The sequence below is a fragment of the Syngnathoides biaculeatus genome, chromosome 18 (genome assembly GCF_019802595.1).
Source record: "Syngnathoides biaculeatus isolate LvHL_M chromosome 18, ASM1980259v1, whole genome shotgun sequence".
Taxonomy (NCBI): Eukaryota; Metazoa; Chordata; class Actinopteri; order Syngnathiformes; family Syngnathidae; genus Syngnathoides; species Syngnathoides biaculeatus.
Window position 1 is genome coordinate 658,034 of NC_084657.1, and position 15,117 is coordinate 673,150.

Here is a 15,117-nt window from a genome sequence, read left to right on the forward strand (position 1 = left end):
GGGTTGCCCAAATTGCCTCGTAAAAAGCGGATCAGTCATAGCAGAGTCCGAGAATTGCGGTTTGGAATAATATCAAATGTTGTTTTTTTTTTTTTTTTTTTTTTTTATGGCAGTATTTTCGTTTGCAGGTGTTTGTGTTTCAGAAGCTAAACTTTTAAGACTTTCAAAGATTGTGTTCGTGTGCAATACAAAATAAAATTCTCTCCATCTCTCGAGTGCTGCTCTTTTACCATTTTTCTAACTTCTCGAGGGCCGTCGTGTAATTTCCCTAAAGTATGAAAGTGATTTACTTACTACAAATGTTGGCGATAGAGCAGGTTTTTTTTTGTTTTTTTTTTTTTTTGTTACGTATTGGATGTATAAATGTGGCGGCACGGTGTGCCAGCTCGAAAGCGTCGGCCTCACAGATCTGAGGACGCGGGTTCGATCCGGGGCCCCGCCAGTGTGGAGTTTGCATTTTCGCCCCCGACCTGTGTGGCTTTTCTCTGGGTGGGCCCCAAAACATGGCAACGTTAATTGGACAATTCTAAATTGCCCCTTGGTGCGATTGGCAGTTTTGTCTCCCAAGTGCCCTGCGATTGGCTGGCGACCAGTTGTGGGTGTGCCGCGCCTCCTGCCCATGACAGCTGGGATTGGCTACGGGACTCCCGCGACCCTCGTGAGGATAAGCAGCTCGGGTTTCAATGCAGGTCGGTGAAACCGCCGTGAAATGAACTCGGGACTCCCTCTCGCGGTTGGTCCGTTTTCCCACATTCAAGACTTGCACTTTGCACCTAATGCATTTTAATGTAATCGCTTTGTGCATTCTCTTATTTTTTTGTGTGATGTTCAAGTTGATTCCAATTTTAAATACACGTTTTAATAATGCCTTGTTATACGAGCACTTTGGCCTCCTCCACTACTGCATTTAAATGTCACGATGGTGGTACTTTGGGAGTTTTTGCATACACGGTAGTAGTACACCGTACTACTGACTGCTCGATCATTTGTGGCAGGACCAAGTGCATTTTGTTGTTTCGCCACACGGTGACGCTGCAGCGCGATTTGTTGGCTGACATTTGGTTAGTCGGAGTTCCATTGCCACCGATTAATGGCAATCTTATGTAAAATGTCAATGCTGTGCCGCCGTTAAAATGATTTTGCCCACTTAATTATGATCCTGTCATCAGAATTGTTTTTGCCAAGAGTACCCGCAATAACTTTGCTTTTGCCCACAATCACACTGAATGGGTGACCTTTAAGACATAATCAGGCCGTTGTGCAAGTTAAGCGCTCCGTTAAAAAACGAGACACAAATAATTCACATCCCGTGCTTGGAAAAAAAAAAAAAAAAAAAAAACCCATTCACCGGCAGGAGATTATTTATTAATATTGTGTACAATTGTACCATCTTGACATCCATATTAAAGTGGGAATATTGGCTCCTGCTTCGTTCAAACTCTTCTTAATGCTTTTATTTTTATCTTTTAAAGTTAATTCACCTCTTATCAATGTTGTCTAGTAATAATCCTTAAAGTGTATCTGAGGCACACGAGAACACGGAGAAATCAGGTGTAAAAAAAAAAAAAAGCAAAAAATCTGATGCAGAGTGTGGGCCGTGTAGCTATAAAAACCTTCTAAGAGATTTTTTTTGTCCCCCCCATCATGTTTATTCGGGAGCTCCAATTGTGCACTGGAGTCAGCTGAAGGGAGCGCGGGAGGTTCGCTGTAAACTACGTCGTCGTACTACGTCTTTGTGGACACTCGTTGAGCTTGCGTGCAGTACAAAAAAAGAAAGAGAAAGTCGGGTCGGGTCGGGTCGGTGCCTTCAGTTCCAGATCTTGAGGAAGCTGTCCCAGGAGCCGGTGGACGCGGCCATGCCGTCGTCAGTCACGCCGAGGCAGCTCACGCGATTGTCGTGGCCGGCGAGGACTCCTGCGGGAGGCCCGGCACAGACAAAAGTTCACTTGTTAACGTCAAAAAGGTTTTGGCCCGACCGGAACGCACCGGGGCCTTGTGTTTGTCCATACGGAAGACTTGACTCATGTTCCGGAGTTGAACCGTCGACTGCCGTTGTGCCCTCAACATTATTTGCCACGTCATTGTGTTGTTTTTTTTTTTTGTTTTTGTTTTTTTTTCTTGTATAATTTTAGTCCCCCAGACATAGTCGTGATCCTATTCAGGAAGCAGGCTAGCAACTCTCCAGCAATCCTTTTTCTTTTTTCCCGATAAAAGTCCGCATTTTGCAAGAAACAACCACAGGATTTCGAGTCTTACTAAAGGTGCGCAACTAACTCGCTTGCGCAGCAGTGCAAATATATGCCCCTGCCCCCCCCCCCCATCCGCGCTTCGTTAGGGTCGTACTTCCTGTTTCCCATCAGTTTTTTTTTTTTTTTTTTGGTTTTTAATATTCATGGCCTAGAAGTTGTTTTTTTCCTCTCCCTGGATATTCAAGGTTCCAAACTATGCTTGCGCGGCAGCTACAAATATTTCGTCCCGTTTCTGGTTTCTTTCTCGGTTTCTGCTTTTCATTTAAGGATTTTATATTTACGGAGTTGAAGACTTTACCAACCAAATGGATCACGAACTGCACACGTTAAGCTAGAAGGCGCAGCGGCTACAACTACGTCAGCTGTACCTGGAGAAGGCGCACTCAGTTCCTGCCGTAATTTTTATTTATTTTTTTTTTTTTGGGTTCCATTTGGTTGTTTGACGCGTACGGCCGAAAATAGTCGCGTGGCATCTGGGAAAGGCTTCGGCGCACCCACCTGCCCTGTCTCCCTTCATGGCGTCCCAGACGTTGCAGTTGAAGTCATCGTAGCCCGCCAGCAGAAGGCGGCCCGAGCGAGAGAAAGCCACCGAGGTGATGCCGCAGATGATGTTGTCGTGGCAGTAGAGGCCCAGTTCCTGGTCGGCGCGCAGGTCGAACAGCCTGCAGGTGGCGTCGTCGGAGCCCGTGGCGAAGGCGCTGCCGTTGGGGAAGAACTGAGGGAGAGGTGAAACGACACAAAAACGTCACGAGTCACGGCGGTCGGGGCGCCGGAATCCGTAAAAGACGGGAAACGGGGTGCGTTGGGGCCCCCGGGAATGGGCTCGAGCGCTCGTCTGAGGCATGACCTGAACACGGTCACGGTCACGACAACTGACCTCTCTCGTTGTAGCGCAAGCAGACAATAGAGATGGAGTTTTTTTTGCAAACGGACACTCACGCAAATGGCATTGATATCCGACTCGTGTCCGGTGAAGGTCTGCCGACACATGCTGTCTCTGATGTCCCAAAGCTTGACCGAGGCGTCGCATGCCCCCGACACGAAGGTCCGCAGGTCGGGCGCCAGGGAGAGGCTCATCACGTCGCCCGTGTGGCCCGAGAACACCGTGGTCTGCTGGCTGGTCTCGACGTCCCACAACGCGCTTGGGGCACAACGGGGCGCGCAAGTTAGACCGGCGCCGTCGCCCGCGGAAAACTGTCGGCGGCGCGTCGGGCTCACCAGGTGGTGTCTCCCGAACTGGTGATGATTTGATTGTCGTCGATGAAACGGCAGCAAGACAAGTAGCCTGGCGCGAGAAAAGCGCGAGCGACGTGAACGCCGGATTCCGACCTCAACGTCAGATCCAGGCGACCCGACCCTCTCACCCGTGTGCCCTGGCAGTTCCCTGCTGATCCTGACGTTCCCCTCGCGCGTTTTCAGGCAGTAGATGGAGCAGATGTTGTCCAGGCCCCCGCACGCCACGTAGTTGCCGGATGGGGCGTACGCGCAGGTCATCACCCAGGAGGAGCGCAGGGGGATGGCGTGGATCTGAAAATTGGAGCTCACGGCCATCAGGTGACAAACTAACCCAACATTTGGAGCGGAGGCGGGGGCGGGGGCGGGGTTTAGACTCTCGAGCATACCTTGTTGGTGGTGTGGCTGTCCCACACGATCAGTTTGCCGTCCTGAGAGGCGCTCACCAGAAGCCTGCGGAGACGCGCGTCACGTCACGTCACGTGAGCTTCAAAGCACGATTTTGCTGTGTTTTTATGATACACACAGTCATAAACTTCGCCAAGGTTGCAATCGGTCGGACTCATTTAGGTCAACGAGCGGGGCCTCGCCAGATGATGTTGTTACACTCCAGTCCTGCGGGAGGCGATAGTTTGAATTACAGCTTGGGCCCAAACTGCCCATGTGGGACAAACGATTGACACCTCTGACGTCTCCGTTTCTTTTGTTCTCCTCAGACAGGATGCTTCCTTTTGGATGCTTTTTGTTTTTCCCTCCAGATGTTGCTACCGTGAAATCGTTATCAATAATACTGTACAGCAGAAAAAGTTTGGCTTTTCTTTTTGACTTGTAAACTCCTTGAAGCGGTACCCTCTGCAGTCAAATAACCCCTTCAGACGTTTTTTCAACCATTGCTAATATTTGTTTTTATGAAGACCACATTTCCTTGAGCCGCCAAACTTTTCGTTGGGGGGGGTCCCAACGATCCTAGGAGCTAAATTGTCCGGGGGGCTTCGTGCCCTGGTGGCTTCCATAAACTCCTATGACAAATACAAAAATTGGATCAAGATTTCGTTTTGCCCGGAGGCGGGGTTCGAAGGCGGTCGGCCGATGGTCGACGGCCGGGCCCGCGCCCGTGGGACTCAGCTGGGCACAACCAGAATGAGTAATGTGGGGGGAGGGGGGGGGGTGTCCCCCTTACTGTGAGCTCACCACCTGTGGGAGGGGCCATCGGGGTCCATGTGCAGCGCCAACTGAGCGGTGGCCAAAGGAGGTTTGGTTACTGGACTTCCGTCGTGCCCTTCGCGGATTGTCCATAAAAATGTTCTGGCATGAGGGGGACCACATGTGCACTTTGGACCAGGACACCCTGGGTCGCAGTTCAGTGGTCGCGTCATCGGACTTGCGACCGCATGTCTGTCAACCGATCACCACCTGGCGGTGGTGGAAGATGCCGGTCTGACGTGACGGGCCCAAATCTCTGGTGAGGGTCTGCTGGGACCGTCTCAGAAAGAGTATCAACTCCCAAGTGTGAAATAATCTTGGCCACGTTGTGGGGGATGCGAGTGACACCGAGTCCCACCGGAGCACGTTTTGCACCTCCATCGCTGAGCCGTGGCAGCGATCCCAGAACCTGTCGGCGGACACCGATGGTGACCGATGGCGTCGGGGTGAAGGGGGAGTCCTGTCGGGGCCTTTTGGCCCGTGGGACTCCTGAGGCGGCCGACCGAGCGGAATGCAGCTTCGGTGGTCGCTGAAGCAAAAACTCAGGCGTGGGAGGAGGAGTTGGGTGAGGCCACGGAGAAAGACATCTGGGCGCCTTCAAGGGGATTCCGGTCCGCCGTCTCGGGAGGGGGAAGCAGTGTGAATTGCGGGGTTAGGGCGCCGCCGAACTTGACCCTGGACGTCGTCAGTCAGTCAATTCCACCGAGACGCCTTTCCGTGAGGAAGCAAAGTCTGGCTTCTCTCAGGTTGAGCTGAAAAGCCCCTCGGTGGATGAGGGTGAGCGGTAGCAGATGAATCGACGGAAGGTGAGGCCGACTTGCGCATTTTGACACTCCCCCGGGGAGTCCCGTTTGAGGCGACAAATAGAAGAACAGCTCGACGACCCCACCTCGAGTCCGAGCCCCAGTGCATGGCGTAGATCTTGGCGAGGTGGCCTCGGAGGGTGCGTCTCGTTCGCATCTGTATCCGCCCCACCGGATCCAGGCCGGCGGTTACCTGGAGCGGATTTCAAAAGCGACCTCGTCACCGATCTGGACCCGATCAGCGGCGGCCGATCCGCGGCGCTCACCTGCGTCAGGGTCGAATCGCCGCAGGCCTTCCTGGCGTCCTGGAAAAAGGCCACGGCAAAAAAAGTTACGAACGGAAAATACTTCCCGAGCGAAAGCCGTGTTCGACGTACCCGAATCTGGTTCCTCAACTGCTCGGCCTCCTGACGAAGCTGCTCCAGCTCGCTCATTTTGGGACTCGTTTTGTCTGAGGAGGACAGCGCAGCACAACTTGTTTGGCGCCGCAAGGACAAAGTCAAATACTTCATGATGCCGACCTCAAATTCTAAGCAAGGATGTTCGCTCGAGCGACTGCTGAACACATCCTTCTCACTGTTCTGAGGTTGAGGGTTCAAATTTGGCCTCGCCCGTGTCCATTGAAGGCTGCGGGAATGGATATGGGCGTGCCCCCCGCCCCTGGCGGAACAGCGTACTTGATCTCATTGAGTGCGACTAATGAAGTGGTTGTTGAGTATTTAATACAAATAATCCGCCCCCGCCCACAATCGGGGCAGAAGACGCCCATTGGCCACTCCCACCAAAGCCGAAAGGACCCCCTCCCCCCCCCAGCTAAACGTCGACTTGAATTGGAACTTACTTCACAGTATGGACGATCAATAATAGAGAGGCCCCCCCCCCAAAAAAAAAAAAAAAAAAAAAAACCCTCTGCTTGTGTAACCAATGAGGAGCTGAGGAGGAAGCTGCAGCTTTCCAAAAATCAAGCCTACTGATATCCACAATGTTTTAATTGGCATTGTGAAAACATGACGAGCTGAAGGGGGGGGGGGTGTCATTTTTATTATTGTTTATTTGATTTTTTTTTTCAGCTGGAGGAGATCCGACAGCCGACGCCAACGCGGTGTCGCGTCGGGGATGGGGAGGCCCAGCGCCTCGCCGCAACGGCCTGGGGGGGGCTCGGCCAAACCCAGAGGAGGAAGCTCCTCAATTCATTGGAAATGGACAACGGCCCCGCGGAGGCAGGCGGGCATAGCAACAAGATGTTTTTCAATGCGGATGGGTAGACCATAGACCACCACCACCACCACCACCACCATCATCATCATCACTCACATTAAAAACTGACTCGGTGGGAGGCTACCTGTTAATTCCACCGATGCTCCTCTTCTGATTGTCGTGCAAAAAAAAAAACACTCCCCTGAAAAAAATAAATGCAAAAACAATTCCGCCGCTTTTAACAATGTCTTCTCGTGGGTTTGTTTTTCCTCCAATGTATATTTAATTTTAAAGGAATTGTGTGGCGAATATGCACGCGAAGAGGCGTCAGTGGGCAGGCACTCGGAGGAGGAAGAAGAGGAGGGGGAGGTCTTCACACATTTCCACACAAAAAAAAAAAAAACCAGCAAAAAATAATCATCAAAAAATCCACTGCTGCGACTGCACCCCCCCACCCCCCCACGCCGAACGATCGATTCCACGATCACATGCTGGCCGAAGATAAAACCGCAGCTCGGTCCACGCGCGCGTCGAGTCGAAGAGCGTTCAATAGCACTCGCTCCGTTTTTGTTTTTTTTGTTTTTTTTTTTTTTACTCGGATTTTGCTCTTCGTGACGTGATCTTCATTTCCTTCCTCTCTCGGCGGTCTCCTCCTCCTCCTCCTCCTCCTCCTCCTCCTCCTCATCACTCGATCGGTTCAAAGGTATAATAGAAGCAAACCTGTTGTAATAACAAAGCGTGTTTTGTTGCTGTTTGAAAATAATCTCCCAATATTGTACGTGCTTAAGTTAATGGCTTATTATTATGATGATTATTTTCCCTCTCTGTGTGCGTCATGATAAGGAAGTCGGCAGCCATCACGAGGTCGAGACTCCATTTACAGTTTTCCTTCCTTCCCCCGAACCAACCACGCCAGAGGATTGCCACGGAAATGAAAATTGCAAAATTTTGCACGTCAGCGACGCCCTTTTTTTTTTTTTTTTTTTTTGCCTTTCACAAAGCTGTTACCACTCCTTTGATCTCATGATTACTGCTATTATTTTGGGGCTTCTTTGATATGGAGAGGGGAGAAAAAGAGGAGTTCTACAAAGTTCTAGACTTATGCAAGACGGATATTGGATGTGACGTACGCATCTGTGAGCGGTAATTGAATAAGTTGGAACCTCTTCATTTCAAAAAACAAAACCAAAACCTTGTCAATACTGTTTAAGGCAATGGTGTAAAACTCAAGGCCCGGGGGCCAGATCCGGCCCGTCATGTCATTTTTGGGGGGGCTACGATTCTTGCTAAAACCTGTAGAAAAATTTGGAAAGCGCCAATCACTGTCACGTTTTTGCTGCCAAAGCCGCTTTTACAGTAACAGCTGACAAAGTTTTACTTTGGAGTTCATTTGTTGTCTCTGTCGTCATATAACATTTGGGCGCTATGACAGTCATAACTGCCCTCTGAGCCTGGTCGTTTGTTGGTGAGGTCAAATGTCAAATGCCTCAAATAATTTGGTCATTACAATGTTTTGTCTGTCGTGCAGTCCACGGAGTGTTATTGTTTTTTCTCCGGCCTTTAGAATGTGGCCGGTGGGAGACCCTCCTCTCCCCCGCCGATCCCCCACCCCCGCCACCCTCCATCTTCTCTTGCAGCTTCGCAGCAGCGCCCCCTCGTGTCCGCAGAACTTTCTACACTTTTTGTAAATAAACCTCGAGACGCGGGCGTGGCCAAATGTCGAGCGAAGCATGGCGCTGACTGGCTGAACGAAAGTTGAAGGCGTCGCCCAAATTGTCCCACCTCCCCTCCCGTCCCCCTTTTTTTCCGCCAGTCACGTGGCCTCTTCTGCGCTCACGTGACAGCTGCGAGCAAATCATCGGAGGGCGAGGCGTGTCGCGGCCCGCCGCCGGACCATTGGTCTGGTTCTGGTCCGGGGGTTCCAGCAGCAGAATCGGCAGCAGCGGCCGCCGGTGGAGTTCCCGTGCAGGAAGTGGACCGCACGGTTCGTCGCGGTAAGTTCGGAGTCCTCGTCCGCAAATGGACTTGTGTCACCTGCTTGGTTTTTTTTTTTTTTTTGTGCCGCTGTCTGTCACTTCCTGACTCCCAAAACAGCACTTGGCAGTGGACCCGTTTTCTTTCTTTCTTTCTTTCTTTCTCTCACTCTGTCTGTTCCCACACCCGTCGCCTCATTATTATGATTCATTTTTCAAACTTTGACTCGGTCTGATCCGGCGCCGTTCTGCGTAAATGTGACACACCGGAAACTACGATGCGGGCCTCTTGCGATGCTTCCGGCCGGTCATGAGCAACATTTAAGAACGGGCAGCATCCTTTTATTTGTTATTATTTCGCATCATCGACAATTTTCAAGTCTATATTAATAAGAAGGGAATTATCGCATGTTTGTGATTGGCTGCAGTGTACACGAAGTGAGCTTTAAGTGGCCCTCAATTCGGTTTTCTTTTTTATCTTTTTTTTTTTTTAATTTTACAGCCGCGACTCACATGGCTCCAAATACCAAAGTGAGGTGCGAAGTCACGCGAAGGATTCCTGCGCGTGCGGGGAAATCGCCTCAGAGGCTGAACATAAAATAATATGATTTAAAAAAAAAAAAATGTGTCCAATTGATTGAGCTGAAGTCACATGAACCGCCAGACGTGGGCGTCAGCCGACTGTTGTGTCGTCGTCGTTGTTGTCCCTTTCGGAACTTTGTCAACAAATTGCGGCACTTGTGACCGTCTGAAGACAATCAGCGTTTAGTTTGGTTTGGTTTAAAAGAAAAAATGCAAAAAATGTCATCAAATCCTGAGAAGGGGACGTTTGCTGCATCGTAACATGCTCGGTCGGACCGAGCCCGATCATGTCACTCGTGAGGTGTTTGGAAGGCGATGCCGTTTTGGTGAGGTCGATGAACACGTTTGCGACGAGCCTTGCGGGGACGCCGGACAATTTTACTCAAGCCTTTGAAACAAAAATGCATCACGCGTTGTTCGGAATTGATTTTTGAAGCGCGATGGACTCCCGTCTCAAGTCAAATTGTTTGGTCCATTCTCTGGGTGCGCCCCGTTTGTGTTCCGCAGGGCAAAGCGAGGACGCGGCCATGCCCAACGAGCGCAGCCCGCTCGTGGCTTCGGGGGGGTGCGGTCTGACCATGGCGACGTGCGGCGACGCGGGGGACCCGCCCCCCGACCCCGCCTCCGGGTCGCCGAGCAAGGAGCCCCGAAAGCTCAACACGTTTTTCGGGGTGATGGTGCCCACCGTCCTCTCCATGTTCAGCATCGTGCTCTTTCTGAGGACGGGTGAGTCGGACCGACCGGGACCGGCCGGGACCGGGAGTGGGCTTCACGCCAGCTTCCTTCGGTGGCAGGTTTTGTGGTGGGCCACGCGGGGCTCCTGCAGGGTCTCCTGATGGTGCTCGTGGCCTACTTCATCATCACGCTCACCATCCTGTCCATCTGCGCCATCTCCACCAACGGGGCCATCCAGGGAGGGGGCGCCTACTGTATCCTTCCCGTCGACGTCACCCGAGCGCGTTTCTGGCCCAAACGCTTCCTTGACGGCGCCCTCCAGACATGATCAGTCGATCGCTGGGCCCCGAGTTCGGGGGGAGTATCGGTCTGATGTTCTTCTTGGCCAAAGTGTTTGCGTGCGGCGAGTACGTTCTCGGTCTGGTGGAGGCCGTTCTTGACGTCTTTGGCACGGACGCTGGTAAGTTTTTGAGGGCCGGACAAACTCGTTTCTTTCTTTCTTTCGAGTGCCACTCGAGCTTTCCAAATTTTGCAAGCATCACCGCGGGTGGCGCCAGCCAAAAAAATCCAAATCTGCGGGGTGGGCTGGTAGTGAAACGGGCGCCACCTGCTGGGTGAAACGTGTCGGCGGCCTCGTGCCCTCCGCTTGCAGAAACGTCCCAGGGCGTGCGGGTCCTGCCTCAAGGTTACTGGTTCACGGTGTTGTACTCGTCGGCGATCCTCCTGCTGTGCCTGGCGGTGTGCCTGGTGGGCGCCCACATCTACTCGCGGACGGCCTTCGCCATCCTGCTGCTCGTCACCGCGTCGCTGCTGTCCGTCTTCGTCAGCTCTTTGGCCGTCGGACCTCTGGATTTCGTCATCGCCCGGCCGGGGTCCGGGAATCGCACCGTGCGCTACGACGCCAGCTACACCGGCTTCAACGCCACCACGCTGAAGAACAACCTGGCCCGTAAGTCTTTGCGTGCGCCGCGTGTGACGCTGCCGGACAGCTGGACAACGCGTCGTCCTTCCGCCCCGCAGCCGGTTACTCGTTGGACTACAGCACCGGCTCGGTCATGTCGTTCGCCACCGTTTTTGCCGTCATGTTCACCAGCTGCACGGGCATCATGGCCGGAGCCAACATGTCAGGTGAGAACCCGTTTGCGCGCCGGACGGAGCTATCCGTATCTTTTGCGTCGTAGCGTGATTGTTGCGTCGGTTCCCAATATGAACATTAAAAAAACCATCCTCACCGAAGGGGACCTGGAAACGCCGAGCGTGTCCATCCCCAAAGGTACCGTCGTGGCCGTCGTGTACACCTTTGTGGTCTACGTCCTCTTCTTCGTCTTGGTCAGCGCCACGTGCGACAGGTGGGGGGAACTCAAGTCCGGCTGAAGTTTTCCCCCGTCGCAGCTGATTCGTCGTGCGTGTGACACCCCCCCGGTCTAGGACTCTCCTGATTGAGGATTACGGTTTCCTCCAGCGGATCAACATCTGGCCGCCGTTTGTGACCATCGGGATTTACTGCGGCGCCCTTTTCGCCGCGATGTGCTCCATGATCGGAGCGTCCCGCATACTTCACGCCCTCGCCGTGGATCATCTCTTCGGTACCGGAAGGAAGCGCCATCTTTTTCCCACGTGCAAGATTTGAGTTTGTTTTTTTTCCCCCCCATCTTCCGCAGGTCTGCCATTAGCACCCGCTACGATCACCACGAGCTCGGGGAACCCGTGGATGGCGGTGCTTTACACGTGGGGGCTAGCGCAGGTCGGCCGGCCGTCCGAAGCGCGGATTGCCCGTTTTTGGAGCTTGACGCACTTTTTTTGGTTTTGCATTTGTGTCCCAGTGTGTGGTGTTCGCAGGCCAGCTCAACGCCGTCGCCAGCCTGGTGACGGTTTTCTACTTGCTCGCCTACGCGGCGGTGGATCTGGCTTGTTTGGCTCTCGAGTGGGCGTCTGCGCCAAATTTCAGGTACGCAAACCCCAAGGGGGGCGTGAAGGGGGGGGTGGATTTAGAATTTGTTGCACTCGTCAAGGGGAAAGCCAAGTCACTGTCTGCTGAGCATTTTTTGTGGTTTGTCCCAATTCGGGCTCTGACGTGGGCGCAGGAGTCTTCCCGGCATCCGCTTCCTGACTGGAAAATGGCCTCTGGCCGTGCCCCCCGTAACTGATGGCAGAAGACCACGAAGAGGATTGAGGGGAAGTGGGACTTTGGGGGCCGTATTTAGGCCAGCAAGCGGTCTGACTTTGGATGGTTTCTAGGCGCCCCGCGAAAAGGGGGCCACGGCCGGAACCCCCACTTTGCGCAGCCGAAAATAAGCTGCAAGAGTGCCGAAGAAGCGGGCCTTGAATCAAACGTTAGCTACGGTCATTGTTTTTGCCGGTACTTCACGCAGGTCTCCCCCCCCCCCCCCCCCCCTCCAATGTTTTCCAGGCCGACCTTCCGGTTTTTCTCCTGGCACACGTGCCTGCTGGGCATCCTGAGCTGTTTAGTCATGATGTTCGTCATCAACCCCGTGTACTCGTCGGGCAGCGTGGTCCTCCTCTTGCTGCTGCTGCTTTTCCTGCACTACCGCTCCCCCACCAGCAGCTGGGGCTACATCAGCCAGGCCCTGATCTTCCATCAGGTACCCCCAAATGTCAGTGGGCACGGCCGCACGCGCCTGGCGCCTCACTCTGCGGCGCCCTTTTAAGGTGCGCAAGTATCTTCTGCTGCTGGACGTGAGGAAGGACCACGTGAAGTTCTGGAGGCCGCAGGTCTTGTTGATGGTGGCCAACCCGCGTTCTTCCTGTCAGCTCATCCTGTTCGTCAACCAGCTGAAAAAAGGGGGGCTGTTCGTGCTGGGCCACGTGCAGCTCGGAGATCTGGGTAATTTTTTTTATTTATTATTATTATTTTTTTTTTTTTCCCCGCGTCCGAAAACTGCTGCGTTTCCTTCCGTTGAAACGACAGTCCGCGCTTGTCCCCACGCGTGGCCGAGCTGACCCCGGGCGCGAGGCGGGGGGGGGGGGGGGCGTTTGGGGGTACGCCCCTGACCGCTCGCGAGCACTTTGCAAGATGTCGTCCCGAGCCGTCTTAATCGCGCACGTGCTGCTTGGCTCTTGTTTTTGCCCGGCCCGCTTCTTTACGTCTCCCCGTGTGCGTTTTTAGACTCTCTGCCGTCAGATCCCGTCCAGCACCAGTACAACTTCTGGCTGAGCTTAGTGGACAAGCTCGGCGTGAAGGCCTTCGTGGATCTGACGCTGTCTCCGTCGGTCAGACAAGGAACGCAGCACCTCCTGCGTATCACGGGCCTGGGTAAGGTGGGCTTCTTCCCGTCTTTGCCAGCGACGAATACGCCTCCTCTGAGCCGCCGTTCTGTCGGTCTTCAAGGCGGCATGAAGCCCAACACGCTGATCTTGGGCTTCTACGACAGCTGCACGCCCGAGGACTTCTTCCTCCAAGACGCGGCTTTTTGCGGCCCGGGCGCCGAAGGCGAGTACAACTTTGGCGTGGACCTGCCGTCGTTGCAGGCCCACTTCCCCCCCGTCCGCCACGCGGAGAGCCCGCGCTGGCTCTCGCCCGAAGAGTACGTGGGGATCGTCGCCGACGCCGTCAAGATGAACAAGAACGTGTGCCTCGGGCGCTATTTCTTCCACCTGGAGGGGGAGGGGGAGGGGGAGGTGCGGCAGGGCGAAGGGGACGGTTCCGAGCGCGCCATCGACGTGTGGCCCCTCAACCTGCTGCAGCCGGGCTGCCGGGACTACCAGGACGTGTGCAGCCTCTTCTTGCTGCAGATGGCCTGCGTGCTGAACATGTCCAGCAGGTGGCGCCGCGCCAGAATGAGGATCTTCCTCAACGTGGAGACCGAGTCCAGCGACCAGGGCTGGGCGGTGGACGAAGAGACCTTCCGAGAGCTGCTGAAGAAGCTGCGGATCCGAGCGTCCATCAAGATCGTCCCGTGGGACTCGGTGGTGCGGCACCACGCCGAGGAGCGGGGCCCCGCCCTTTCTGACGGCTTCCTGTCGGCGGTGAACTCCATGCTGCTGGAACACAGTTCTCAGGCCGCCGTCCGCTTCCTGTACCTACCGCGGCCCCCCGCCCCCCGCGACCTGGCCCGGACCTACCTGGCCCAGCTGGAGGCGGTGACGGCCCGCTTGGGTCCGACGCTCCTCATCCACGGCGTCACCCCGGTGACCTACACGGGCCTTTGAGCTCGGACGTCGCCGGCTCGCTTTCGTCGGAGCTGATGAACTTTGACCTTTTGGACTTTTCCGGGCAGCGGAGTGCGTGATATTACTGTTACCGTCAGCCATTTCTAATTACACGCTTGAAGATTTCACGTTCCAGTTTGCTCTGTTGCAGTTTTCATGCACTTCAAGAAAGCGCTTTGGCGTGTAAATGAATAAATTGCCACCTAACTTGCATTGTAGCTCCTCCCCTTCGTCTTGATTCATGTGTCGAAGAGCTTTAAAAACAAAAACGGGTTCTGTAATTATAGAAATGTCCCAGTGTATGTCATTTACAATTTTGTGTTACAATGTCTTTTTTTTTTTTTTTTGCGACTTACTTGACGAGTTTCCGATATTTACTCCGCATCACGACTGTAAAACAAAGTTGTCGTAATGTCACTTTTCTGTTGGATGCTGCACGCGCCCTCCTCACTAACAAACAGGAAGTTGCCACACAAAAAAAGCAAAACACGATGCAGCATTGTTTCTCTCTTTTTTTTTTTTTTTTTTTTTTTTTGTAACACCCAGTGGTAAAGTCGCACGTCTGCCGTTGACTTTGCAAAGTATTGTCTTGTCCCAGAAATGTAAATCCCAGTTTGCAGGATAGGAAGTTCGTTTGGGCTTGTCCCATTCGGGGTCGCCACATTTCTTTGGTACAGTTCCTGACGCAACCCCCGTTTTCCCAAACCACTGCTCTCCCCACTGAGCTGGCACAATAAAGCCATCAAATCCAAGAAGTGGATCCCCCCCATTTTCTATCCCGCTCGTCCTTGAACTTAACACGCTTGTTTTGGGGAAAAGCAAGAATCAGACATAACACCTCTTGACGCCAAAAAGGCGAGCGCGCTTAACGCCCCCCCCCCCCCCAACGAGTTTGCGGTGCTTCCGAAGGCGTGTACATCTTTGGAACGTTGTGTGTGCGTGTGCTTGCATGGAATAAAATGTCACCGTAAAGTGTGCGGGTGTGTCATTATGATGTCAATAAAGTCGGACAATTCATCAAAACAGTCTTTT

At 53.4% G+C, this 15,117-nt stretch overlaps 2 protein-coding genes across 4 annotated transcripts; one reads left to right on the forward strand and one right to left on the reverse strand.

Moving 5' to 3' along the window:
* Positions 1 to 1,343: 1,343 nt before the first annotated feature.
* Positions 1,344 to 7,529, reverse strand: gnb2 (guanine nucleotide binding protein (G protein), beta polypeptide 2). Of its 2 annotated transcripts, none has more exons than XM_061802889.1 (10): positions 6,831 to 7,529; positions 5,866 to 5,939; positions 5,755 to 5,793; positions 5,575 to 5,681; positions 3,872 to 3,935; positions 3,614 to 3,776; positions 3,468 to 3,534; positions 3,189 to 3,390; positions 2,748 to 2,964; positions 1,344 to 1,914 (listed from the first exon to the last, which is right to left on the reverse strand). In XM_061802889.1, the coding sequence occupies exons 2-10, from the start codon at positions 5,920 to 5,922 to the stop codon at positions 1,808 to 1,810; spliced, it is 1,023 nt and encodes a 340-aa protein (XP_061658873.1). In that variant the 5' UTR covers positions 5,923 to 5,939; positions 6,831 to 7,529; the 3' UTR covers positions 1,344 to 1,807. The 2 variants fall into 2 exon arrangements, with proteins under 2 accessions (XP_061658873.1, XP_061658874.1); XM_061802890.1 differs by having other exon boundaries at positions 6,803 to 7,529.
* Positions 7,530 to 8,528: 999 nt separating this feature from the next.
* Positions 8,529 to 15,110, forward strand: slc12a9 (solute carrier family 12 member 9). 2 transcript variants are annotated; one of them, XM_061802884.1, is made up of 14 exons: positions 8,529 to 8,679; positions 9,748 to 9,966; positions 10,035 to 10,169; positions 10,238 to 10,375; positions 10,568 to 10,864; positions 10,936 to 11,043; positions 11,153 to 11,264; positions 11,344 to 11,501; positions 11,577 to 11,659; positions 11,739 to 11,863; positions 12,326 to 12,518; positions 12,586 to 12,760; positions 13,043 to 13,189; positions 13,265 to 15,110. In XM_061802884.1, exons 2-14 carry the CDS (start codon positions 9,768 to 9,770, stop codon positions 14,083 to 14,085), a joined length of 2,691 nt encoding a protein of 896 aa, XP_061658868.1. In that variant the 5' UTR covers positions 8,529 to 8,679; positions 9,748 to 9,767; the 3' UTR covers positions 14,086 to 15,110. The 2 variants fall into 2 exon arrangements, with proteins under 2 accessions (XP_061658868.1, XP_061658867.1); XM_061802883.1 differs by lacking the exon at positions 8,529 to 8,679 and adding an exon at positions 8,964 to 9,566.
* Positions 15,111 to 15,117: the final 7 nt, after the last annotated feature.